This window comes from Carcharodon carcharias, chromosome 8 (assembly GCF_017639515.1).
Source record: "Carcharodon carcharias isolate sCarCar2 chromosome 8, sCarCar2.pri, whole genome shotgun sequence".
Taxonomy (NCBI): domain Eukaryota; kingdom Metazoa; phylum Chordata; class Chondrichthyes; order Lamniformes; family Lamnidae; genus Carcharodon; species Carcharodon carcharias.
This window is the reverse complement of record NC_054474.1, coordinates 149,862,311-149,888,784: the sequence shown is the minus strand read 5'-3', so window position 1 is coordinate 149,888,784 and position 26,474 is coordinate 149,862,311. Positions and strand designations below refer to the sequence as shown.

The following is a 26,474-nucleotide window of genomic DNA, read 5'->3' as shown; positions in this document are numbered from 1 at the left end:
TTGCCTGAGCTTTCCCCATCTGCTGTGCTCAATATTCCACTGAATTTTGAAATCACCTCTCTTGGGTTTCATCCAAACCTGGCTCTCAATCTCTGCTTGCTGTAAGAGTCTTACGTGAATTTGGTTTGAGGCTGCCTCATTTTCTGAGAACAATACTCAATGGAAAGACACTGAAGGATGTGGATGAAAAGAGGGGACTCAAGATTCAAATCCTCTGAAAGTGTAAGTGCAGGTTTATAAAACCATCTAAAAAGGTCAACATCAGTTAGGGGAGAGGCCATAATAAATTTGTACAAAACATTGGGTTAGGTTCTTAGACTTGACTCCAATTTTTTGGTTTGTAAATAATCTTTGAGTTCAATTTGTCTTGACACACTTAATGTCTTAAGCAATAGTCATGCAGAGAAATAAACAAATTATCCATTTTTGCACTGGGTTAAGCCAAAACCCTCATCAATTTTTTCAATCTTATCTCTATAAATTGAGAAGGAAAGCTTAAAATCTTTATAGGGCTCTAATCACTTGCATCTTTCCTGGTAGCCTTTGATTTGTTATGGTGTGGTAGGAGTTTCATAACTAATTTGTTGATTATTGTTTTGTTTGTGATGCAGGCTCCCGTTCAATCTGAGAGACCATTGACTTTTATTAAGTATTTCTTGCTAACAAAGAGCTCTCCTTGCTGACAGTTTTTTTTCCCTGCTAAGTGTAATCCTTGCCCTGAAACATTCTGGGAATGAACAATTTATTATTTCTGGAAAAGTAAAAGTCTACAAGCTATTGTATTTATAATTAAAACAAAACCTTGATCATATGTGATGAAACCAAATCCTAAACCTTCATATACATGTATATAAGAACAGGATGTCTTACAGTAGTTAGTGTAGTGTGTAATCTTCATAAAAGGAGGGACAATAAAATCATGGAGAGTATATAAGATAGATTTATTAATATGATGCCAGATTGGGAAACTGAAGAGAGACTTGAGAGACTGGGGGAGCTATTTCCAGTACAGAAGGTATGAAAACTATGCTGGTTTTGGTGGGATGAATAAGAAAGGGCAGCTTGCTCTGATTGGCCAGTCAGTGACGAGAGGTTATAAGTTTTTAAGAGAGAGTGTCGAGGAGAGGCATTTGCATCTGTTAAGGAAAAGATAGGATAATATTTGAAACAGAAGAAGATGCAGCATTGTGGGGCAGTTTTGGAGTTAGTTTTGGATGTTCTAACAAAGCCAATGCAGATGTAATGAGCTGAGTGGTCTCCTGTGCTGTTAATGATGATGATTCCTAGTGGATAAGTGGAGAATTGCAGGCATGGTCAGCCAAGTCTGGTAAAATGCACTGTTGGGATTATTGTATTGTTAGTTCACTTTCTTTTTGAAGACGTTTTTCTTCCTTCTTTCCTGCTGCCCTCAATGCCTACCTTCTCTTGCTGGGAGGATTAGAAAGCTGCTCTGTGATTTCTGTTGATGCGCCTCTTGAGGGGAGGGAAGCGAGAGAAAGGAAGAAATTACACTCTGTGGTCCTGAGTGAGTCAGCATCTCTTTTCTTGACCGCCACCCCCGGCCCCCCACCCTTTTAATCCTTACAGAGGAGTGTGGGGTTTATGCCGAGCAAGGAGTCAGACACCCAAAGCTTCATATCTTTGTGGCATTGTGTTTTTTTTTGTTGCTCACTGTGTCACCTTGTTTTTAATCATGGCTTTTTATTAATCTAGAAGGAGCAAGTGTTTAGAGCACTGAGGCTAGGGCAGCAGCTTTGATCGGAACCTCACAGTAACTGGAAGAAAGCAGCAGAGCAAGGCCGGGCAACATTTGTCGGGACTGTGGCTTCTGCCTTTACCCGCCCCCTGCCCCCACCAATCACACCCTACCCTTTTCGGGAAGAGCCTCGATGCTGAATTTCAAAATGCACTGAGAAGTGACTGAAACATCCCTCCCAACCCCCTCTGACCTTTGCCAACTGACTACACAAAAACCTCGGAGAACAGATACTTGCCTTGTGGATGTACAGCAGCAATTGACCTTAGTGCACTATGTCGTTGAGGAGAACAGATGGGGCATCTATTATCCAAGCCTTGGCGATGACTGTGGCTGAGATTCCAGTATTCCTGTACTCTACGTTTGGGCAGGTATGTCGACAACCAATGGGGTGGGTTCCATTTTCACCTCAAATATTTTTTGGGGGAGAGAGACGGATGGTGGCAGAAGTCCTGGTTCTGCATGACCACTTGTCCTCATTGGTTAACTCCTGTATTGTACATGGTTTTCGAAGTAGGTACGCCAAGTAATTTTACCTTTTTGACTATTAAATGACCTTGAAGTTGCATTTTTTTAAAAACTAAGTTTTATGAGCCTGTTATCCTATCATCCTCATCCTCCTCATCAACACACCTGTAAAGAATTAGCCTTTGAGCTGGAGTGGTAGAATTCTAAGTGTAGTCATAGATCAGGCAGAGTTTGACCCAATGAGGGGGAATTATTTAACATAGAAACGAAGAAAATAGAAGGAGGAGTAGGTCATTTGGCCCTTCGAGTCTGCTCTGCCATTGAATATGATCATGGCTGATCCTCTGTCTCAAGCTCAACCTATACTCCTGCTCTCTCCCCATATCACTTGACACCTTTAGAGTCTGGAAATCTACCTATTTTCTTCTTCCTGCATCCAGTTTGTCCATCCCTGTCAGAATTTTACACATTTCAATGAGATCCCCTCATTCTTCTAAACTCAAGTGAATACAAGCTCAATCTCTCCTCATACAACAATCCTGCCATCCCAGAAATCAGTCTGGTGAACCTTTGCTGTAATCCCTCTATGGCAAGTATATCCTTTCTTAGATAAGGTTAGGTAAGAGGGATTACTTGTTAGGATGAAAGATGCGAATGATGGAGAATGAAATACCTTTTCCTGTGTCGCGCATCACAAGGTCGAGGAGAGATAGCCTCAGCCCCAATCTCAGAATAACACTTACATTCGAGTTGTTAAGCTTTATGCATCAATCACCCTATGGCCTTTCCCTCTGAAATAAGTTGTGCCAAGATTTTTTTGTTTTGTAGGTCCTAGACTGTCCAGCCTAATTCCATATGTGGCCCATGTAACTAACAGAGAGGAACCTTTTGTACCTTCAGCCTGGGCTGATTATTACATAGCCTGTTTCTGTTTCTGTGAATTCTGTTGGTCTTTCTGCTCCACACGTGTTTCATCCCACTCTCTTCACTTCATCACCAACATTAACTGGGTTAGTCATAGTGTGATAGGTTTAGAGGGAGCGGAATTCTAAAAATGCATCCAGGAGAGCTTTTTAAGCCGGTGCGTGGAAGGCCCTATGAGAAGGGGCAGTCCTGGACTTAATTTTAAGGATTGAAGCCAGCAAGTGGTAGAGGTATCAGTGGGGGAACATTTTGCAGATAGTGATCGTAACTCTGTTAGATTCAAGGCTGTTATGGAAAAGGACAAGCTTGGGTCAGAAATCAGAGTTGGGGGAAAGCCGCTTTTAATAAAATCAGATGTGATTTGGCCAGAGTGGACTGGGAGCAGCTACTTTTAGGTAAATCTGCATCAGAGCAGTGGGACTCATTCAAGAAGCAAATAGGGAGAGTAGAGGGCCAACATATTCAGGTAAAGATAAAAGGATGGGACCAACAAATTCAGGGAACCCTGGATGTCGAGGGATATACAGGTGGATAAAGAGAAAAGGGGGGGCTTATGGCAGATACTGAGGGCTCAAAACAGCAGAAGCCCTAGAGGAGTATAGAATATGTAGGGGGGGACTTAAAAAGGAAATTAGGAGAACAAAAAGGGGGCATGAAAAAACATTGGCAGGTAAAATAAAGGAAAATCCAAAGTTATTTTACATGTACATTAAGAGTAAGAGAATAACTAGGGAAAGAGTAGGGTCCATTAAGGACTATAGTGGCAATTTGTGTATGGAGCCAGAAGATGTAGGTAGGGTTCTAAATGAATACTTTGTGTCGGTGTTCACAAGTAAGCGGGACAGTGTGGGTACGGAAATCAGGCAGAAAGACTGTGATACAATTAAAGAAATTAGCATAGAAAGGGAGGAGGTTCTAAATTGCCTGGCAAGCTTAAAAGTAGATAAATCTCCAGACCCGGATGAAACTTATCCCAGGCTGTTGAGTGAGGCAAGGGAGGAGATAGCAGTGATGCTGGCAATAATTTTCAATACCTCTCTGGCCACAGAAGAGGTGCCAGAGGACTGGAGGACAGCCAATCTGGTACTGTTATGCAAGAAGGGAGGAAGGGATAAACCAGGGGACTACAGGCCAGTCAGTCTAATCTCAGTGGTGGGGAAACTATTGGAAGCAATTCTGAGGGACAGAATTAATTTACACTTGGAGAGGCAGGGATTAATCACTGACAGTCAGCATGGTTTTGTTAAGGGGAGGTCATGTCTGACCAATTTGACTGAATTTTTCAAAGAGGTGACCAAGTGTGCAGATGAGAGCAATGCATTTGACGTAGTCTACTTGGACTTCAGTAAGTCTTTTGATAAGGTCCCGCATGGGAAACTGATAATGAAGGTAAAAGCCCATGGGATCCAAGGCAATTTGGCAAATTGGATCCAGAATTGGCTGAGTGGCAGGAAGCAGAGAGTGAAGGCTGAGGAGTGTTTTTGTGACTGGATGGCTGTGTCCAGTGGTTCCACAGGGATCGGTGTTGGGTCCCTTGCTGTTCGTGGTATATATAAAAAATTTAGACTTGAATGTAGGAGGGTTGATCGGTAAGTTTGCAGATGATGCAAAAATTGGTGGGTGGTAAATAATGAGGAGCCTTAGATTACAGGAGGACATAGGCTGGTCAGATGGGCTGATCAGTGGCAAGTGGAATTTAATCCGGATAAATGTGAGCAGGACATAAAAGGCACGGGAATACATGATGAATGGTAGGACCCTGGGAAGCACCGAGGATCAGTGGGACCTTGGTGTGAACGTCCACTGGTCCCTTAAGGTAATGGGACAGGTAGATAAGGTGGTTAAGAAGGCATATGGGATACTTGCCTTTATTAGCTGAGGCATAGAATATAAGAGCAGGGAGGTTATGCTGGAACTGTATAAAACGCTGGTTAGGCCACAGCTAGAGTATTGCATGCAGTTCTGGAATCTGCATTAAAGGGGAAAGATGTGATTGCATTAGAGAGAGTGCAGAGGAGATTTACCAGGTTGTTGCCTGGCTGGAGAGTTTTAGTTATGAAGAGAGATTGGATAGACTGGGGTTATTTTCCTTGGAGCAGAGGAGATTGAGGGGGGACATGATTGAGGTGTATAAAATTGAGGGGCATAGATAAGGTAGACAGGAAGGAATTTTTCCCCTTGGTGGAGGGATCAATAACCAGGGGTCATAGATGTATGGTAAGGGGCAGGAGGTTTAAAGGGGATGAGAGGAAGAATTTTTTCACCAGAGGATGGTGGGAATCTGAAACTCACTGCCTGAAAGGGTGGTAGAGGCAGAAACCCTCATAACATTTAAGTATTTGGATGTGCACTTGCGATGTCATGGCATACAAGGCTATGGGCCTAGTGCTGGAAAATGGGATTAGAATAGTTAGGTACTTGTTTGACCAGTGCAGACTCGATGAAAAAGGGCCTTTTTCAGTGCTGTAGACCTCTATAACTCTGACTCTATCTCGTGATATCAACTTATCCTTCTATCCATATCAACTTATCCTTCTATTCCTTATCTCCTTCATGTACTTATCCAGCTTCCCCTTAAATGTATCAATGCTGTTTGCCTCACTCACTCATTGTGGTAGTGAGTTCCACATTCTCACCACTGTGTGATGTCCTTGGGCTCTAGTGGTGATCCACTGCCCCAGGCTTGGATTGCTTTTCAACTCCATTTGCAGAATGGCAGTATTTTGGCGCATATTTCGCAAAGTAAAATTAAAGACCGACTGGAGTGATTGTTACCTTCCTCATTCTTGTCCCTGGAACACGTCAGTATCTTAAATTAGCTAGAATTGATTGCCTCTGTGGTTCTTTGAATTTTTAGTTTTGAATATGGGGGGCTGGGGGAAGAGATGATTGTTCTTAGGATATATTTACAATTAGCATGAAACTTTAGCATTCATCTCACTATCTTATTTAAAAAAAATCTTAGTTATTGTTTAGTATCCCTGGGTTCGCTGTCTCTTGGTAGTAGGATGGTCCCAAGTACCAATTTAGCTGACTGCTGGAACCATGAGATTCTCACCCAACTGGACTACTGTGTCTGACATTGCCCTCCTCTCCTCTGGACTTCTTTCTTGATGCAATTCAGTAAACTCATTGATTTTTATGTCCTCTTTGCTGGCACTTATTGTTAAAACTCAGCACTGCTGCACTGCAGTGAAACTGCTCTGTGACTGCTTAAAGGTATAGTCCAGGACAAAGTACTTTTCTCCAATATTTGTCCCAAAAATAAAACCTTAAAATATATTGAGGTATATTTTTCTGAACAAACTCATGTCTTACATCAGCTGTTTCTTAGATTGCCCAGTGCTTCTACTGTTGACTAAATATCACCCTGACTTGGATGCAACAATCTCACCTCTGAGCCAGAGGGTTGCGGATTCAATTCCCATTCCAGATGCTGAACCGCATAATCTAGGTTGCCACTCTAGTGCAGTACTAAGGGAGTGCTGCACTGTCAGTAGTGCTGTCTTTCAGAAAAGAAGCTAAAAGGAGGCTGTATCTGCCCTACAAAAGATCCTAAGAGCAAGAGAGAGGTTCTCTCTTGTGTCCCAATGTTTATCCCTCAGTCAAATCCACCAAATTATAACTTATCTGATCATTATCTTGCTGTTTTGGGAGCTTGCTATGTGCAGATTTGCTGTCATGTTTTATACATTACAGCACAACTACACTTAAAACACTTCAGAGGCAATTACGTATTTTTGTAGATGCCTCAAGGCCAGAAGAAATACTATCTAAATGAAAGTTCTTTCGAGAGCTTAGGGTGGGACAATGTGCCTTGCAATGGCTGTGGTGTAAAATAGTCTGTGTGGAGTTGGTTGCTGCAGTCAGTGTGTAGGTTCACACTTTTCTCTTTCCCTGCTCACCCTCCATGGGTGTTTGTTCAGTTCAAAGCCCCTCACTTCAGAAACAAATGATTGAGGGTAAATCTGTTGACCTGTCCAATCGTTCATTCCACACATCAGTGGGATATTAATCTGCAATCTTAATTTTTTAAAGCTACTTTGTTTTTTGTTTTTCACCACCTGTTTTCTCCCTCCTGGTTTTGGCTCCTTGATGGGGTGTGTTTCCATAGTTCCCAGTTGGTTTTTGGTCTCCTGTGCGAGCAGCAGCCTGTGAGCTTAGTGAGTGTTGGCAGCTGTTTGATCACACGCACACTTCCACCTCTTCTATAGCAAGCAAGAGTGGGATTCCAGGTCAAGTTTCCTCTCTCTACAGCTGAATGCAATGCCTCTACTATCACCTCCAGTCAAGAGTCCTGACTCAACATGGTAGAGATTGCTTAAATATCTATTCTTTTGTGCTTGGGGTGATTTGCTAGTTCTGGAAAATGGGACACTATTCATTTCTGATATCATTAATTCAGGAGGATGCCATTTAGTCCATTTGATCTGTGCTGGCTCTTGAAAAAGTTGTCCGATTTGTCCCACATCCCTGTAAATTTTTCATTTTCAAATATTCCTCAAATTCTCTTTTTAAAGTTACTATCGAACCTGCTTCCTCCGCCCCTTCAGAGAGTGCATTCTAGGTTATCACAATGTACTTGCAAGTATCAAGCTTTCCCAGATTCAATCCATACTCTGAAGTTCCTAAACTCTGCCCTGTCAATGTGCAACAATCCCAGGTACCCCATTCCGTTCACCATGTTGACCAGCCTTGATTAAGATTTCCACATAGAAATTGGATTGGGACTGTTCAGAGTAATTTCACACATAAACAAGAAGAAAGAACATGCATTTCAGCAGTCTGGCCTGGATTTGGCTTCCGATTCCTGAGGTGATCGGTCAGTTACTTAACCCGCTGCATCATCCAGTCCCCCAACCCTGGGATCCTCCTGTTCTCTATGGCTTCACTGTCTTAGCTGAGGCATTAGCAAGGTAAACATTTTATTTTTATTTTTATTTTTGTTAACTAATTAAGTTGTTTATGCTGCCACCTTACCATTGTAATTTATATTAAAATATTTCCATTGATTGGAGTTTGCTGATGAGAATAGATGGTGGACTGGGTTATTATCAAATTAGGACAGAAACTGAAAGTGACTAATAGAACCAAGTTTCTGAATTCTGCAACTCTTTCTGCTATGACTTTCAGTCTTGCAAATTTATTTATATAAAATCAACAATTTCAAACAAATCAATAACACTTGGCTTACCTACTCTTACTGTGCATGTTGTGATTTTAATTTTCTGAACTCCTATTCCTAACTTTTTTTTGTGGTGTCTGTATAGACTGCAAAAGGAATTGAACTAAAGGTGTTAAAAAAAAGAAGTAAAAGCTTGGCTTATTTCTCTAAATCAATTTCTTTTATTCACTTTTAGAAACATTTTTTTAAAGATGCAAATTTCAAAATTGGGATTCTTTTGAAAGCCGGATATTTACATAGATTATCCCTCTGTCATATAGCCTCCTGAAACTGTGCCCAGATCCACGTGGCCACTTGAGGCAGTTGTCACTTTTGAAAATTTAAGCACGACTCACCACTTTTGGGAGACAGTTTGGGAATGATGGAATGTGAGATCCATGGTGTAGATTGAAATGTTACAGCATTTGGTCTCAGTCACTGGAGGGATCCCTCATATTTACCTGGCTCACTGAAGAGCCCTACTGGCTGTAATTTAATATGCATTGCAGTTTGATACAGGATAATCCTGTGTAAATATCAGAGAAGTTCGGATCATGGACCCAGAAACACTCCTTTTACTCCCATCTTGGTGAATATTGTATGCATTTGCATACACTAAATGTTTGTTTATTGGTACTGGTGGAGCTGTGCCCCAGCAGGCGTTGGTGCTTTTAGTGGAAGAGGGGGAAGTAATACTTTGGGTCAGCTATTGCTCAATGGCGGCTGTTTTCCCTCTGAGTCAGAAGGTGATGGGCCAAGCCTCACTTCAGAACCATAATCCAGGCTGATACTTCCACTGCAGTGTGGAGGGAGTGCTGCAGTGTGGAGGGAGTGCTGCACTATCAGAGGCGCCTCTTTTGGATGAGACGTTGAACCGAAACATGTTTTGCCCTTTCAAGTGAATATAAATGATACAGTGGCACTATTTGAAGAAAAACAAGTGAGTTTTCCTGAGTGTACCCGTCATTCAATGCCACCAAAAGAGATTATCTGGGCTTTTAATTACTGTTTGTGGGAGCTTGCTGTGCATAAATTAGTTGCTTTTACTACATTCCAAAAATAATTTAATGGGTTGTAAAGTTCTGAGGGTGTAAAAGGTGCTTTAGAATTGCAAAGAAATTCTGTGAAATTGTGCCCTGGTAGGGGCTTTCAGGGAAAGGGGAGAAAATTAGCAAGGCAAGAAATTAAAATGTAACTTTCTAAAAAATAAAAAGAAGAAAGTTCTTTCTTTGTGTTACTAAATGTATCTGTATGGGTTCCTGTCATTCCTGTCACAGTATTGGGTGCTCAAACCGACGTGGACATAATTTTATTGGACAGACATTAAAATGTGATCATCTTCTGGAGTTGTAACTTGAAAATATTTGACTTGTGCAGATGAAGTTTTGAGGGCTGCTTTAAAGCAACATACCAGGTATGGCTCACAGAAATTGCATGGGAGTCAATACCTGGTAACCCTGAAGTCCCTTTGTGTTTTCTCCTGCCTCACTATTCCACCTCTCCTGAAGTGATTGGCTCAAGTTGAGTTCCACAGGTGCCAACATCTGTTCATCTTGCTCCAAGCTTGGGCAGTGAGTGTTGGCTCAAGGGCATCATGTTTGAACTTGATGCTGTCTTCATTCAGCGAGGGTCACTGTGTAGTGACCATGATTGGGAAACCTGACTGACCTTGGAAGAAGGTCATTGAGGAAAATGGATGCACGCTGTGTTGGCCCGATTTTAAAATTACTTGAACGCAGATTTGGGGCAGTGCATTTAGAGTTTCCCTAAGCAATGCCAGTTAATGCATTTCCCACCCAAGTCTCTAGGAGAACAAAAACAGTTCATTCTCGACTCTGACTGCAGCTTATCAGGAATGGTTGCCTGATCTGTGTGTACAAGCAGTGTAGATTAAAGTGTTAGCAGGGTGCTGAATGTGCCTACTTGCTCTGCGTCTGCCCTGAACTGAATTGAAATAAAACTTGACTGTAGATTTTATCACTGTCCTCACAGGAGGTCTAGTTACCCTCTGCCTTCTGTTGTGTATTTCCAATCCACATAGGCTGGATGGATCAGCAGGTTAGTGTGCTTTAAACAGGATAGCAGTGATGAGATGGTGCTTGTTTCATCTACCAGTTACTGTTAATTTGTAATTTGTGTTTAAGGGGAAGTTAGATAAATACATGAAGGAGAAAGGAATGTTATGTTGACAAGGTGAGTTGGGGTAGGGTGGGAAGAGGCTCATGTGGACCATAAACATATTGTCCAGTTGGACCAGAAGACCTGTTCCTGTGATGTGATTAACATATTGTGACAAATTCTAAAATGTTCTTTGTTTGGTACCATCTGAAGTCCATCTTCTCGCAACTGAGGCTGTCTCCGGGGCTGAAGAAGGTGCTTTTTGCAACAGCTTTGGGAACAGTGGCCTTGGCCCTCACAGCACACCAGCTGAAGAGGAGAGGCCGGAGGAAAAAGCAAGATGCGGAGAAATGCAGAGAGTCTCAGCTCCCTGCACTGGGCAGACTTCCACCCTTAAAGAGAGGTAAAGAAGCAATGTCACCATTTGTACGCATTTATTTATTTGAAAAAAAGGTTCTCTGCTTTTTCTGGAATGGGCTGACTTTTGCTGTGGCCATCAGTATCAGCTGTGGAGGTCCTAGGGACTATTCTTCATGCTGATCCCAGACAGTGAGGGTCAACAAAGTATTCTACCGTGGAGACCTGATCTCGTTCTCACCCAAATGTTCACATTTATATACTTCACTGCAGGAGTCACTGATTGACACTCAGGAGCAGGAAACCTGGTGGGTTTTCTGTTCTGGATCCTCTGGATGCTGTGGCACATCACTATCAAACCTATGGCATCTTCCTGGTCTGTATGACAAAGCCCCATTTACTTCACGGTGTTCCTTCTGATGTCCAGAGGCAATCCTGTAAAGTTAACATAGTGAAACCTGTGCTGTGGAGGCAAACAAAAAGACCCCCTTTATTGGGGGTCTATAACCTCCAACTTCCAATTACTATGGCCACCTTCAACAAATATAAACAGTGGCTGTCACTGACTTCATAGTTGGACCTGGTGTGAGTTATTTGTTTTGTCTTTCTTGATTCTTTAGGATAATGAGAGATGAGATCAACTAAGGCTACAAACTTTTCAGCATAATGGTTTTATTGTTAAAATGCAGCAGGTGTACAGCTCTCCCCTGCCCCAACACAACTCCCCTCCCCACCTTATGCCTTTACCACTGCTGGCTGCATAGTTGAGCACGTCATAGTTCCCTGTGTTAACCTGGCAGAACCCAAGGGGAGTTTTCCTATTCTCCTGGTAGTGTGTGAGACATGGATGCCAGTATTTAAAAAAGGAAGTACTGGCAGAAACACAATAAGTGATTCCTTCTGTGTTGTTATGAGAAAGGCCTGTATCCTCTAAACAGCCATTACCAAATGTGTCTGACATCTCTCCTCTTCCTTATAGCAACCCCACCCAAAAGAGTGCAGAGCCCAGGGAGTAAAAGCAACGATACACTTAGCGCAATCTCCTCCAGTGTGCTCAGCAGGCGATCCAGCTCTTCCCATAGTCTAACATCGGTAAGGAGCAACTAAACCAGGTGAAGTTCAATGCAGAGAAGTGAGGTGATTCATTTTGGTAGGAAGAATGTGGAGAGACAGTATAAAATAAAGGGAGAAACTCTAAGGAAGGTGCTGGAACAGGGGGACCTTAGTATATATGTACATAAGTCATTGAAGATGACAGAACATGTTGAGAGAGCAGTTAATAAAGCATATAGTATCAGGCTTTATTAATAGGGAGATTGAGCACAAGAGTAAGGAGGTCATGTTAAACTTGTATAAGACACTAGGCCTCATCTGGAGTACTGCGTCCAGCTCTGGGCACCATACTTGAAGGATTTGAAAGCATTGTAGAGAACATGGAGGAGATTTACAAGACTGATTCCAGGGATAAAGAACTATAGTTATGAAGATCGATTGGAGAGGTTGGGGCTGTTTTCCTTGGAGAAAAGAAAGCCGAGAGGAGACTTGATAGACGTATTCAAAATCCTGAGGGGTATGGACAGGATAAATGAGAAACTTCCCACTTGAGAACATCAAGAACTAGAGGGCACAGATTCAAAATAATTGGCAAAAGAAGTTAAAGTGATGAAGATTTTTTTTTTCACCCAGAGGGTATTTGGAGTCTGGAATGAATTTCCGGAGAGGGTGGTGGGGGCAGATTCGATCAAGGTATTCAAAAGGGAACTGGATCTGAAAAAAAGAATGTGCAAGGTTATGAGGATAAGGCAGGGGAGTGGGACTAGGTAGACTGCTCTTTTAGTGAGCCAGTGCGGATTTGATGCACTGTAATGATTCTGTGATGTGTTCTTCACTGTCTTTCCTGCATGAGAAGAATTGCATGGCTGTGGGGAAAGAGTGGGGCAGTGGACTAATTGGGATTCAATGAGCTGGCAGAAGCATAATGGGCTGAATGGCCTTCTGTGCTGTTTGATCCTATGTCAATTTTTAACGTCCATATGAATTGATCAGATAAAAACAGGATTGGACTGGTGTACAGATGCTCATAATTTCTAACAGGGCAAATTTGCTCCTGACATGGATATGGAAGGTAAAAATGCACAACTGGGCAAAAGCTAATTTCAGTGATTTAAGAAGGGGCTCAGCACCGGTAGATTGGAAAATGCAAGTGCAGGGTAAAGCACTGATGGAGTAATGGGCATTTAGGGAAGTGATAGTTCAGGGACAAACTAGGCATTGCCCTTTGGAGGGAAAAGCTTAATGTGCCCTGGATGATGAAGAAAATAAAACTGAGAAAGGAGGCTTATAACAAATGTTAAGAGCAAGATTCAGATAATAACCAGGAACACTTGGAAAGTACAGGAGGGAGTTAATAATGGAGGCAAAGAGAGGTTACGAGAAAAGATTAGCAAATGAAATGAAATTGAACCTAAAACATTATGTAAACGTATAAAGTGTAAGCAATTAGGGGAAAAGTTGTGTCCTTTGAGGACCCAAAGGGAAATCTTCACGTGGAGCCTTACGAGGGCATGGCAAAAATGTTAAATACTTTGCACCTGTCTGCATAAAGGAAGCGGGTGATGTGAAGGCTATGTTGAAAGAGGGGAGGGAAGGTATTGACAGGTTAACAATAGAGAGAGAAGAACCGCTAACAAATTAACATGACTGAAAGTGGGTAAGCCATCTGGTGCAAATGGATGCATCCTTGATTGCTGAAAGAAGCAAAGGTAGAAATAGCAGACGAATAGCAGTTTTTCAATCCTCATTGGATACAGTAGTTGTGCCTGAGGATTGGAGGGTTTTAAATGTTATGCCACTATTTGAAAAAGGGGAGTAAGGTAAATCAAGAAACTACAGACTAGTCAGCCTAAAATCAGTGGTGGGGAACCATTATCAAGGACAAAACGAACTTCCACTTGGAAAGGCATGGTTGAATCGAGGAGCGGTAGCGTGGATTGTTAAGGGTAAATCATTCTGCCTAACTTCATTGGATTCTTCGAGGTAACAGAGAAAGTTGACCAAGGTAGTGCAGTTGATGCTATATTTATGGGCTTTCAGAAAGTGCCACATGGGAGGATTATTAAAAATGGTGGAAACCCATAAAATTGAGGGGAAAGTGATAGCATGGACTTAGTGACAGGAAGCAAAGGGCGGCAGGGAATGCATGTTTCTCAGACTAAGCTGGTTTGCAATGTTGTTCTTCAAGGGTCAGTTTTGATCACCCCATTCATCAGCTTAAACGTTCACTCCCTCCACCATCAACACACAGTGGCAGCAGCGTGTACCATCTACAAGAGGCACTGCAGCAACTCACCAAGGCTTCTTCAACAGTACCGTCCAAACTCTACCACCGAGAAGGACAAGGGGAGCAGACGCATGGGAACACCACCACCTTCAAGTTCCTCTCCGAGCCGCAGACCATTCCGACTTGGAACTATATCGCTGTTCCTTCACTGGCTAGGTCAGAATCCTGGATCTTTCCCTAGTGGCACTTTAGGTGCACCTACACCACATGGCCTGCAGTGGTTCAAGAAGGTGCCTCAGCACCACCACCTCGAGGGCAATTAGAGATGAGCAATCACCCTAGACACCTGAGCACATAATATCATTTGACACTACAGTGCAGTACCAAAGGAGCACTGCACTGTTGGATTTGCCTCCTTCTGGATGATGCATTAAATCGATGTCCTGTCTGCCATCTCGGGTGGATGTGAAAGATCCCACTGCCACTATTTTGAAGAAATGCAGGAGCGTTCTCCCCAGTATTGTGGTCAGTATTTATCCCTCAACCAACATCACAAAAACAGCTTGTCTGGTAATTATTGTGGGACCATGCTGTGTGCAAATTGACTGTCTTATTTCCTACATTAGAACAGTGATGACTTTAAAGAAAAGTATTTAATTGACTATAATGCACTTTGACATGTCCAGAGGCCATGAAGTACATTGCATAAATAAAAGTTATTTTTTAGCCTAAACCGTGTGTTTCTTTCTGTTAAATGATTACTGAAAGGTGCGACCAGCAAACTCGCCAAATCCACCAGGCTTGCCAACTGAACCTTGGGAAGCAGGAGCTGTTCAGGAAGAGAATGAAACAGCAGAGGATTCCAATGCTGAGAACCTATACGTTATTGGTAGGAAGCTTTGAGATACTGTGCTTTGATTACAGCCAAATATTATTTGCCTGCACAACAACAATAACTTGCATTTACATGGTGGCTTTAACATAATAACATATCCCAAGTCACTTTACAGGAGTGTTATAAGGCAAAAACACTGAGTCACATGAGACATTGGAATAGGTCACCAAAAGCTTGGTCAAGGAGATAAGTTTTAAGGAGTGTATTCAAGGAGGAGGTGGAGAGGTTTAGAGTAGGAATTTCAGAGCTTAGGGCCTAGGCAGCTGAAGACTGGAGTAATTAAAATTGAGTTGCCGAAGAGGTCAGAACTAGAGGAGTGTAGAGATCTAGAGGAGTTATGGGGTCTGGAGGAGATTACAGAAATGGGGAGGGGAGAGGCCATGGAGAGATTTAAAATAAGGATGAGCATTTTAAAATTGAGGTGTTGTTTAACTGGGACCCAATGTATGTCAGCAAGCACAGGGGTAATGGGTGAACAGGACTTGATGTGAATAAGGACATGGGCAGCAGAGTTTGAGTTTATGGAGGCCATGTGGATTAGTGGGTGATGCATTGTTGTGTGGGGTAGAGAAGAGTGCACTTATCCACAGAAGCGCTGAAGTTGGTAGCCACAACTGCTCCTATGTGTAGGGTTTGCTGGTCCTGCATTGGAGGGTGAAATTTCAACTATAAATGTAGAAATGAAAACATTGGAGAGAAAATCTACTTGTTTACAAGTAATTTCTAAGTTTTGGACCCTATTAAAAGCCTCTATTTGGTTACCCATCACAAAAATGGTTTGGATTAACATCCGTAAGTGGAAGGTAGTAACCATTCTTGCTCTCTGGCTACAAGTTCATAGAATTTTATCACGTAGAAAGAGACCATTCTGCCCATTGTACTTGTGTCAGCTCTTTGAGAGCTAATTAGTCCCACTTTCCCTGCTCTTTCACCAAAGCCTGCAAATTTATCCAGTTTTGAAAGTTACTATTGAATCTGCTTCCACTGCCCTTTCAGGCGGTGCGTTCCAGAACATCACAACTCGCTGCGTAAAATAATTTCTCCTCTCCCCTCTGGCATGTTTGTCAATTACCTAATAATCTGTATTCTCTGTTACTGATTCTCATACCATTGAAACAGTTTCTTTTTTTCTTGTAACAAAACCCTTCATAATTTTACACATATCTCACTCCCCCATTAACCTTCTCTATTCTAAGGAAAATAATCCCAGCTTTGCCAGTCTTTCCACACAAATAATGTCTCTTATCTCTGGTACTATTTGAGTGAACCTTCTTAGTACCCTCTCCAAGGTCTGGTGGGATATACTTCCTAAAATGCAGTCCTCAGAATGAGGGACATGTACTCCAGCTAAGGCTTAATCGATGATTTGTAAAGGATTAATGAACTGATTAGTTAATGCAAGCATTCAATTAATTAAAAAGAAAACGCAAGAAAATTAAGAGGCTGAAAGTAGCAGTTGAGGTTTAAAGCACATTGCCGGGGCAGAACAGATGGATCAATGTTCTGCATTTAACCTGGGCTACATCTGACTTTGATCAGCTGAATGCCTGTTTGGGGTTAGGTGCTGCTATTCTTTGTTCCTGGCTGGTGGGGAAAGAGACCTGGGGGTGAGTGAGTTAATTACTGTCACTCTTGTACAGATCAATGTGTTTGCTTACATTTGCAGATGTCAAGGGGCAGATTGCCCTGACGTCAGGAGTGAATTGGGAAAGTGGGGGATTAAAGTCCAAGTGTTATAAACCGTGTTTAAATTTCTATGATAATGCTAATTTTTGCTTTTTAGGTTCCCGAGTGTTTCATTTTGTAAATCTTGAGGCCATAAATATAAGATAGTCACTAATGAATCCAATAGGGAATTCAGGAGGAATTTTATCCAGAGAGTGGTGAGAATGTGGAGCTCAGTATCACAAGGAGTTCTAGAGGTGAATAGTATAGATGCATTTAAGTGAAAGTTAGATAAACACATGAGGGAGAAAGGGTTTGAAGCAAATGTTGATAGGGTGAGGTGAAAAGGGGTGGGGGAAGCATAACTGCCAGTAAGTATCTGATGGGTCTGGATAGCCTGTTTCTGAGCTTTATGTTTTGTGTAATTCTATATAATTCTATTGAATGATCAGGGATGGAGCTGTTTGAAGAAGCTTTGCAAAAGTGGGAACTCGCCCTGACCAAACGGCAGAGGAGTGGCTCTGAAACAGAAAGAAAGAATTGTCTGATGAACCTAGGAGTGAGCGGTGGGACTGGGGACAACTGTGAGGTACACCGAGCAGACATGTTGACTGCATAAAGCAGTGTTACCTTCTGTGACTGTAAGAATGTCTGTTTTGTGGTTGAGGTGGCTTTATCGACCTGTTGTGGTGAGCCAAAGCTTTTAGCCTGCGATTTGCAAAGTGATGTAACTTCAGCAAAATGTGTTTTTGTCTGAAAGTAAGGTCCGAAATGTCGCTGACACTTACTGCCATCTCTTCTCAAACTGGCTACTCTGGTTTAGACAAGTGCTTGGCTCATAAACTGAGTTTAACATCCTTGTGTGTTAACAATTTTCTGTTGTGTTGTTCATCACAGTGCCCCAGAGAAGCAATAATGGAAGGGAGGTTGGGACAGTGTTCATACATTTGTGGGTATAATAATAACCTTTCTGCTGACAAAAGGACAGATTTCAAATGGCCTCAACATAGTTAAGGCAGTGAAATGCCCAAGGACATTCCGGGGGGAGAAAAAGAAAAGTTCATTTTTCAGCAAGAGTCACTCCCTAACCTAGACTCACTGAGGCCAGTTGTAACACCCCAGCACTGACCTCTCCAAGATCGGCTGTGATCTTCTGTAGCACAGTGAATCACTGAGCTACAAGATCAGGTGAGCTGAACTTACTGCGTCCTCAGCCTTTGCTGTTAGCAGGTCTCAGGTGGGATGACTGCAGGAGCCCTACATTTCTCCTCAGCGTCAAAATGTAACTGCTGTAGATGAGCATGCAAAGATGTTGTTTTGGTAGGCCAGAGAGGAAACTGAGTTTAGGATAATTTGAATAAAAGGCAGAAACCCTCACTGTGTGAATAATTAAACAGCCATCAAGAAACAAGGAGTTTTCGCAGAAGCTGGAAGCCCTGCTGCATCGCGCGTACCGGCTGCAGGAAGAGTTTGGGGAGACTGTGCCTTCTAACAGTGTGCTGGCTGATTTTGGTAGGTTTGAATTCTTAAACTGGGAAGAGAGTAGTGTAAACAGATTGCATAATTACTGATTTTTAGCAAAAGTTACACAGTGTGGTTTCATAGAAGAAAAACCTTTAATTTGTTTTTGCCCAGAGTGTGTTGGGGCTCTGGCCCTTCCCTATGGAGAGGATTCTGGGAGGTGTTATTTCGATGATGACGCCAGTGTGACTTCAGAGGACTCATTCTTTTCAGCGGCAGAGGTGAGCTTTATGTTATCTCTAGTTGGATTTAAGATGTCTTCCTACTGAGCTCCTTGAATTTACGGTGGATTGCTACTGTCTGGCTTTGGATCAATCTTTTCTTATTGTAATTACTGCATAGAAGGTGGCTATTTGTCCCATTGAATCCATTTTGGTCCTCCCGTTTCCTCCCTATTTTCTCTCTCGTCTCCTGAAAGTGCTGACCCAGTTTTGTGGAACAATACGTGGATACTGGTCACACTCATATCTCATCTGAGTGACCAGTTTTCATGAGAGGATTCAGACAATTGAGTGTTGGTCAGCTATTCTACATTGTGGGCGATCACAATGGAACGCAAACCTGTACGATGCCACCATCGCTCCCACACATGTACCTTCTGCACATTGGGCAAGAATGGGAACCTGTCCACTTTTTTTCTTCATCCTTAGCTCAGGGATGTTGATAATTGTAGCACCCAAACTGTGAGGATGGCTATATACCTAGTTTCCTTGACCTCTGGTCACTAGACACGGCTTTTGTGCTTGAGTTTTACAAAGGCTTGGAAACCCCCTCAAAGAGCTTTTATGGGCGACTAATTGTTTGGTGCAACCTGGAATGGTAACGGAATACCAGCCAAACGATCCCTTCTGAAATAAAATCAGAGTCATGGGATGTTTGTTTTTCCTCCTATAAAGTTTCCTTCAATAATGTCACTGCCTGCAGCTGACTGACTGGTTTCACTGGGTTTAATGTTTGCAGTACAATTTCCCTTTTCCCTGCTTGAGAAAAACTGTATATTGACAGTTCCTGTATCAACTATTTTGACTCCATTTATAGCAGTGACCAAGTTTTTTTTCAAAACATGTTTTCATGGGATGTGGGTGTCGCTGCAAGCCCTTATTGTCCTTGAACTGAATGTTTTGCTAGGCCATTTCAGAGGGCAGATGAGAGTCAACCACATTGCTGTGGGTCTGTATTCACATGTAGGCCAGACTGGGTAAGGATGACAAATTTCCTTCTGAAAAGGAGATTAGTGAGCCAGTTAGGTTTTTTACAACAATTGATGATAGCTTCTATTACTGAGGTTAGCTCCCATTTCCAGATTCATTATTTAAATTTAAATTCCACCAGTTGTCATGGTGGGATTTGAACCCTTGTCCCCAGAACATTAGCCTGTGTCTTTGGATTACTAGTCCAGTGACATGCCACCATCTCCCCATAAATCTGTTGGATGTAACTGACTGTTTTGCAGTCATCCATGTCAAATAACCAATGTCCAGCCAGTTTGCTTGGGCACTTTGGAAGATTGGAAGATGGCAAATATGGCTTCATGAAATTGCAAGCTTTGATGCATTGCCACAAGTTTAGAATAATCAGGGTCAGTCAGAAAATCTAATCCTCCTCCAACACCGATTTCAGAAATTTGTAGTGGTTGGTAACCTTTCAACAAACCTAGCTAGAGGGATTTTTATTAACTGAATTGAAATACAAACCGCCATAAGCTTTTCTTAGGATTTTGCAAGGCTATAGATGCTTGCATCGGAGTTAGCAGTCCTTCTGATGGATGAGAAATTAAACTGAAGCCCTGTCTGACCCGTCCAGTGGATGTACAAGACATGATGAGAAGAAGAGCAGGGGAGTTCTCCCTGGTGTCCTGGTCGACTGCACAAAAAATAGATTGTCCGATCATTTATTTATTTGCAGTTTGTGAAACCTTGCTGTGTGCAAATTGGCTTGCCATTTTGCCTACAATTTTTCTTTCACAGGATGAGGGCATCACTGGCTAAGCCGGCATTTATTGCCCATCACCAATTGCCCTTGAGAAGGTGATGGTGAGCCGCCTTTTTGAACTGCTGTAGGTACACCCACATTGCTGTTAGAGAAGGGGGATCCAGGATTTTGACTCAGTGACAGTGAAGGAATGGTGATATAGTTCCAAGTCAGGATGGTGTATGGCTTGGATGGGAACTTGCAGGTGATGGTGTTCCCATGTATCTGCTGCATTTGTCCATCTAGGTGGTAGAGGTCACAGGTTTGGAAGATACTGTCGAAAGAGCCTTGGTGAGTTACTGCATTGCATCTTGTAAGTGATGCGCACAGCTACTACTGTGCTTTGGTGGTGGAGAGAGTGGGTTTTGAAGGTGGTGGATGGGGTGCCAATCAAGAAGGCTGTTTTGCCCTGGTTGGTGTTGAGCTGCTCAAGTGTTGTTGGAGCTGCACTCATCCAGGTAAGTGGCGAGTATTCCATCACACTCCTGACTTGTGCTTTGTAGATGGTGGACTTTGGGGAGTCAGGAGATGAGTTACTCTTCGCAGAATTCCCAGCCCCTGACCTGCTCTTGCAGCCACATTATTTATATGGCTGGTCCAGTTCAGTTTCTCGTCAATGGTAACCCCTAGGATGTTAATATTGGGGGATTCAGCGATGAGAATGCCATTGAATGTCAAGGCAATGGTTAGATTCTCTGTTGTTGGAGATGGTCATTGCCTGGCACTTGTGTGGCATGAATGTTACTTGCCACTTAATCAACCCAAGCTTGAATGTCGCCCAGGTCTTTCTGCATGTGGGCACGAATTGCTTCAGTATCTGAGGAGTCACGAATGGTGCTGAACATTGTGCAATCATCAGTGAACATCCCCACTTCTGACCTTATGATAGAAGGAAGGTCATTGATGAAGCAGCTGAAGATGCTTCGGCCTAGGACAATACCCTGAGGAACTCCTGCAGCATTGTCCAGCAGTGATTACATTTAAAAAGTACCTTGTGAGCTGTAATGTTCTTTGGGATGTTCTGGAGTTGTCAATGGCGCTATATAAATACCAGTTGTTTGGTATGGCCTCGCTGTGTACAAGTTGGATGTCACATTTGCCTAAGTTGCAATAGAAATTCTTCAGGATATTTTAACGATGCAATGGATGCTTCATTGTTCTATGTAAATAAAAAATTTTATGTTAATAAATCTAATAAGGAATTGAGGAGAAACTTTGTTACCCAGAAAGTAGTTGTGGTGAATAGCATAAATGCATTTAGGGAAAAGCTGGATAAACAGAGAGAGAGAGAAAGGGATAGGAGGATAGGCTGATGGGGTGGGATGAGGCTTGTGTGGATCATAAACACCAGCATAGACCAGATGGGACAAATGGCCTGTTGAGTGCTGTAAAATTTTGTGTAAGTTCTTTTTGTTTTGTCACTCACTGCTCACTGCAGATTCAGAACTATTTGTTATATTGGTTTGTCCAGGAGCAGCTCTTCAGCAAGAGTGTCAATCACACTATAGTGAGACTTTGAATATAAACCGGTTTCACTATGTCAGGCAAAATACAACAGATGCTGGAAATCTGAAACAAAAAAAGTGCTGGAAAAACTCAGCAAGTTTCATTTTTATTCATTGTTTTATCCCCACCTTTTATCCCATTTTTGATCTTTTTTCCCACCAAACCCGCACCCCCCCCCCCCCCAAACTAGGGACATCTGTCACGTTGTTCTTTCCAGAGTCCCTTGTCCAGCTATTATCACATTCTGCTTTCTATCCTTAATGCCACCATCAGCACCTCCTTTAGCCAGTGCCATCACCGTTAACACCCCTTTGACCTTTTGTTTATGACATCTTTGGCAATCTCTCTTTTGCCTCTACCTATCGCTAGCCTCCTATCCAGCTTCACATGCTCCACTCCCCTTAAACAGTATAAATTTCTTCATATTTTTACTTCTCTTTAGCGCTGATGAAGAGTCATATGGACTCGGAATGTTAACTCTGTCTTTCTCTCCATAGATGCTGTTAGACTTGTTGAGTTTTTCCAACAATTTTTTGTTCTTGTTCCACTGTCAGGATTAAGTGGAAAACTTGGTTATCGTAGTGTTCCTTTGGACATCTCTTTAACTTCTTACAACCATGTGATACTCGCTGAATGTGTTTACTTGTTGAGAAATTATGTCATTACGGCAGATATTTCCACGTCCTGAGTGTTCCCTCTAAATTGGATTGATCTTGTTGACCAGCTATTGGAAGGCTGCAATCTCGTTATTACTATGCTACTTGGGCCTGAGTCTATCGGAAGAAGGACTAGCAAAGGCAGCTTGATTTATTGGGAGCAAGCTTCTGCTATAATTAGAGGAAGGTTGCTTGAATGCAAACTGGTGTTGCCTGTGTTTTTTGCAGCCCCTTCAGTAGCTGTTTCAACATTACAATGGTAATGTTAACAGATACTGCCCTTTTTATTTTAACAGCTTTGTTTTCAGCAAGCAGTTCCAGTGATCCGTGGCATCCACATGTGAGTTCCGCATTGGCCTTTCAGTCTGTGTTTATACTGCAATCCTAGCATCAGTGCAAAGCGGTTTCACTTCATACAAATACTGAAATATTGTAGTGTGCATCAGGAGCCTGGCCTGATCTGACTCGAATGAGATCTTTTGCTTTAACCATAAAACACTTGTGCCAAGAAATTACCATCCCCAAAAAGAGAGAATCTAACCATCACTCATTGATAGTCAACAGCATTCCCATCACTGAAAACCCCCACCATCAACATCCTAGAGCGGTTATCATTGACCAGAAACCTAACTAGCTCACCGATTTAAATGCTGAAGCTGCAAGAGCAGGTCGGAGGCTGGGAATTCTGTGGCGAGTAACTCATTATCTGGCTCCCCAAAGCCTGAACACCATCTATAAGGTACAAGTCAGGAGTACAGTGAAATACTCTCCACTTACCTGGATGTACATCTTATAACACTCAAGAAGCTTGACACCATCCAGGGCAAAGCAGCCTGCTTGATTGGCACCTCCTCCACAACCAGCGTACAGTGGCAGCACTGTGTATCATCTACAAGATGCACTGCAGGAACTCACCAAGGCTCCCTTGACAGCACCTTCCCAACCCATGACCTCTACCACCTCCATGGACAAGGGCAGCAGCCACTTGGGAACATCACTACCTGGAAGTTCCTCTCCAAGCCACATGCCATCCTGACTTGAAAATGCATTGCCATTCTTGAGTCAAAATCCTAGAGCTCAGTCCCTACCAGCACTGTGGGTGTACCTACACCACATGGACTGCAGCGGTTCAAGAAGGCAGCTCACCACCACCACCTCATGGGCAATAAATGCTGGCCTGGTCAGTGATGCTCATGTCCTGAGAATGAATAATAAGAAATGTAAGATGATGTCATTCAGGTCCTCTTGGATTTATCATCTGCTGCACATGCCTACTCACCATGAGTGCACCAGATTCAGTTTGTGCTGGAAGCCTTTGGTGCTGGTTCAGTTACTGGCACAGTGTGTCTGAAATGGCTTGGATGGTATCACTTTTTATATCTGTGTTCCACGTGGCACATTTTAAATTCCTATCTCCCATCCAAATGTGGGAACTAGAAACCTGCTTTCCCTCTAAGCAGTAGAGAATGAAATGAGTTGTTTGGGATCAGTCTCTTTATACCACTAACCCATCCATGTCCCAGTTTTTCTTGCTTTCTCTCCTTTTGTTCTTCTGCATTTCTAGTATGCAGCCCAAAAGGCCATCCCTCATGTCTGAACGTGGACACTTAGCTCTCTACAACTGTGGGAAACCATTGCAGTTGATACCCAAATCTCTAACAGGGGTTAAGAGAGTTAAATTATGAGAACAGATTGCATAGACAAGGGTTGTATTCCTTCGAGTATAGAAGATTGTAGTGTGATCTGATCAAGTTGTTGCATATGATCAAAGGATTTGATAGGGAGGTATAACCTTAAAATTAGAGCCAGACCATTCATGGATGATGTTAGGAAGCACTTCTTCACACAAAGGGGAGTGGAAATCAAGAACTCTGTTCGTCCAAAATGCTGATGAAGCAGGGGAATGTCAATTGAAAATCTGAACACCAAGATTGGTAGATTTTGGTTGGGCAAGGATATTAAGGGTTAGGGAATCAAGGTGAGTAAATGGATTTAAGATACAGATCAGCAATTATCTCATTGAATAGTGGAACTGGCTTGAGGGGGCTTTAATGACCTATTCCTGTTTCTACATCTAGCTTTAGCTTTTTCTGATGGCAATCAGTGGCTGGAACCCTGGCTGATCTTTCACTGCTTCCTAGCCCAGGGGCACAAACGGCAACATCTTATATTTATATAGCATCTTTAACACAGAAAAACATCCCAAGGAATTTCACAAGAGCTATTATCAAACGAAAGGTGACACCAAACCAGACGGAGATACTAGGTCAAAGAGTATGTTTTAACAGGTGTCTTGAAGGAGGTGAGAGAGATGGATAGTTTAGAGAGGGAATTCCAGGGCTTGGGGCCTAGATAGCTGAAGGTATGACACCAGTGGTGGACATGGGCATAAGCCCAGAATTGGAGGACTGCCAAGGTCTCTTGAGGCTTGTAGAGCTGAAGGAGTTTACAGATCATGAGCAAGATTTGAAAGCAAAGGTGAAATTTTAAAATTCGAGGTATTGCCAGGCCTGAAGCCAGTGTAGGTCAGCGAGCATTGGTGGTGATTGGTGAACAGGATTTGGTGTGAATTAGGATATGGGGCAGCAGTTTTGGATGAGCTCAGGTTCACAGAGTGCAAAGTGGGAGGCCGGCCAGGAGAGTTGGCATAATAAAGCCTGGGGGTAACTGTAGCCCTTCAGTTAACACTGACCAAAGATTGAACCTGGGACCTTCTCGTCTGTATGGCTGGATGTTACTGTTACCCAATGAAACCATTGGGGGAGTTTATAGGGGCCTTCCAATGAGAGAGAAAACTGCCTAAAATAGATTCTGCAGCTGTAAGCAGAGTGTGAGATGGGCCAGCTCGCCTTTTGCATGCTAAGTCTGCCAGAAGCTTCCAGGTCAGATTCAAATTACAATACTGCAGAATTCACTGTTTGACCGTGGACATAGAAGGACATGCAGAGGAAGAGGAATGTTGACTCAGTGAACTTGTGTCCTATTGCAACATTTAAGCTACCATGTGTCCTTGAGCAGGAAAGAGATTTAAATATCATCCACACTTCTTTTATATCTTCAGCTATTTGATTCTTTATCATTTGATGAAGAGAGATATCACTCGTCCAGATCATCCGCTTTATACGAAGAAGCCATGAGGATTGTTCACGATGACCAGGTTGCCTGCAGATCATTCAGGTGCGTGGCCAAATCTTTCTTCAGTCTCCCCACTGCATTTCCCTCCTCCTCTTACTCTGTAAGTGGGTCCTCCAGCAGGAGTACACCTCTAGAGCTGATGTGGACAGCCTTCCAGTGCCCTGTTATAGTGAGAGGTTGGACGGTGAATTGCCAGATGTGGTTGGCAAAACAGATACAGGAGCCAAGCTCCAACCTGTCCATGCCCATGCGTTTTTCCCAGCTCAGGATTTTCACCTTTTTCATATCCCTTCATAGTCTCACCTCTCCCTACCTGTAACCACCTCCATCCTTACAACCCTTCAAGAATTCTGCATTCTTCCAACTCCAGCCTCTTATGCATCCTGATTCCCTTTGCAGCACCATTGGTGACTGTTCCTTCAGTTGCCTCAGACCCAAGCTCTGGAATTCTTTCCCTAAACCTCTCTACCTTTCTCCCTTTCTTTTAAGACACTCCTTAAATCCTATCTCTTCATTTAGCTTGGTGTCAAATTTGGTCTGACTGATGCTCCTTTGAAGTACCCTGTGACATTTTGCTAAGTTAAAAGTGCTATATGAATACAATTTGTTGTTTGTTAGAGTCAAAGGGCTCTCCCAGCTGTGAGCGCAGTCCGGAGATGGAACCGCCTGTCGGTCTGTGTAAGATTCAGCTCTTTTCTAGTCCTTGACAGTAAAGCTGGCGGCCATCTTGTGTTTTTTAGAACAGACCTTCTGGAATGCTATAGCGACGAGGACTTCCTGGCGAAACTACACTGTGTGCGTCAGGCATTTGAGGTAAACCTGTTGATAAGGCTGCTTGATGGGTGAAGGAGACAAGTGTTGTAGTGATTTGAGTGTGTTAGGCGTGAGCAAGGGGTGAGCAAGTACATAAGTGTGTGTAAAAGGCATTTATCTCCAATCTGAGTGGCTTATTCTGGGAAGGCTTTTTCCTCCACGCTGCGCATTCCTGATCCTATTCATAGGTTTGCTTGGACTGAGGGGCCAGCTAGCTACTTTCTTTTGCTGCCAGACAGAAAAGA

The 26,474-nt window shown here is 42.8% G+C and overlaps 1 protein-coding gene across 8 annotated transcripts in view; it reads left to right on the top strand.

Annotated features, from left to right (window-relative positions):
* miga2 (mitoguardin 2) overlaps positions 1–26,474 on the top strand; it is a 53,163-nt gene that overhangs the window by 8,837 nt on the left and 17,852 nt on the right. For 6 of the 8 annotated variants that reach the window (XR_005943798.1, XR_005943797.1, XM_041193645.1 and 3 more), the window contains exons 3-11: positions 1,714–2,127; positions 10,644–10,833; positions 11,767–11,879; positions 14,836–14,956; positions 17,080–17,216; positions 18,025–18,139; positions 18,263–18,369; positions 25,343–25,458; positions 26,157–26,229. Coding sequence is in view for 6 of the 8 variants with exons in the window: in XM_041193645.1 (XP_041049579.1) it covers positions 2,032–2,127; positions 10,644–10,833; positions 11,767–11,879; positions 14,836–14,956; positions 17,080–17,216; positions 18,025–18,139; positions 18,263–18,369; positions 25,343–25,458; positions 26,157–26,229 (1,068 nt within the window). In the remaining 2 variants the exon portion in view is untranslated. The remainder of the gene's footprint in view (positions 1–1,713; positions 2,128–10,643; positions 10,834–11,766; positions 11,880–14,835; positions 14,957–17,079; positions 17,217–18,024; positions 18,140–18,262; positions 18,370–25,342; positions 25,459–26,156; positions 26,230–26,474) is intronic. The other 2 variants (XM_041193643.1, XM_041193644.1) reach the window with 1 other exon arrangement.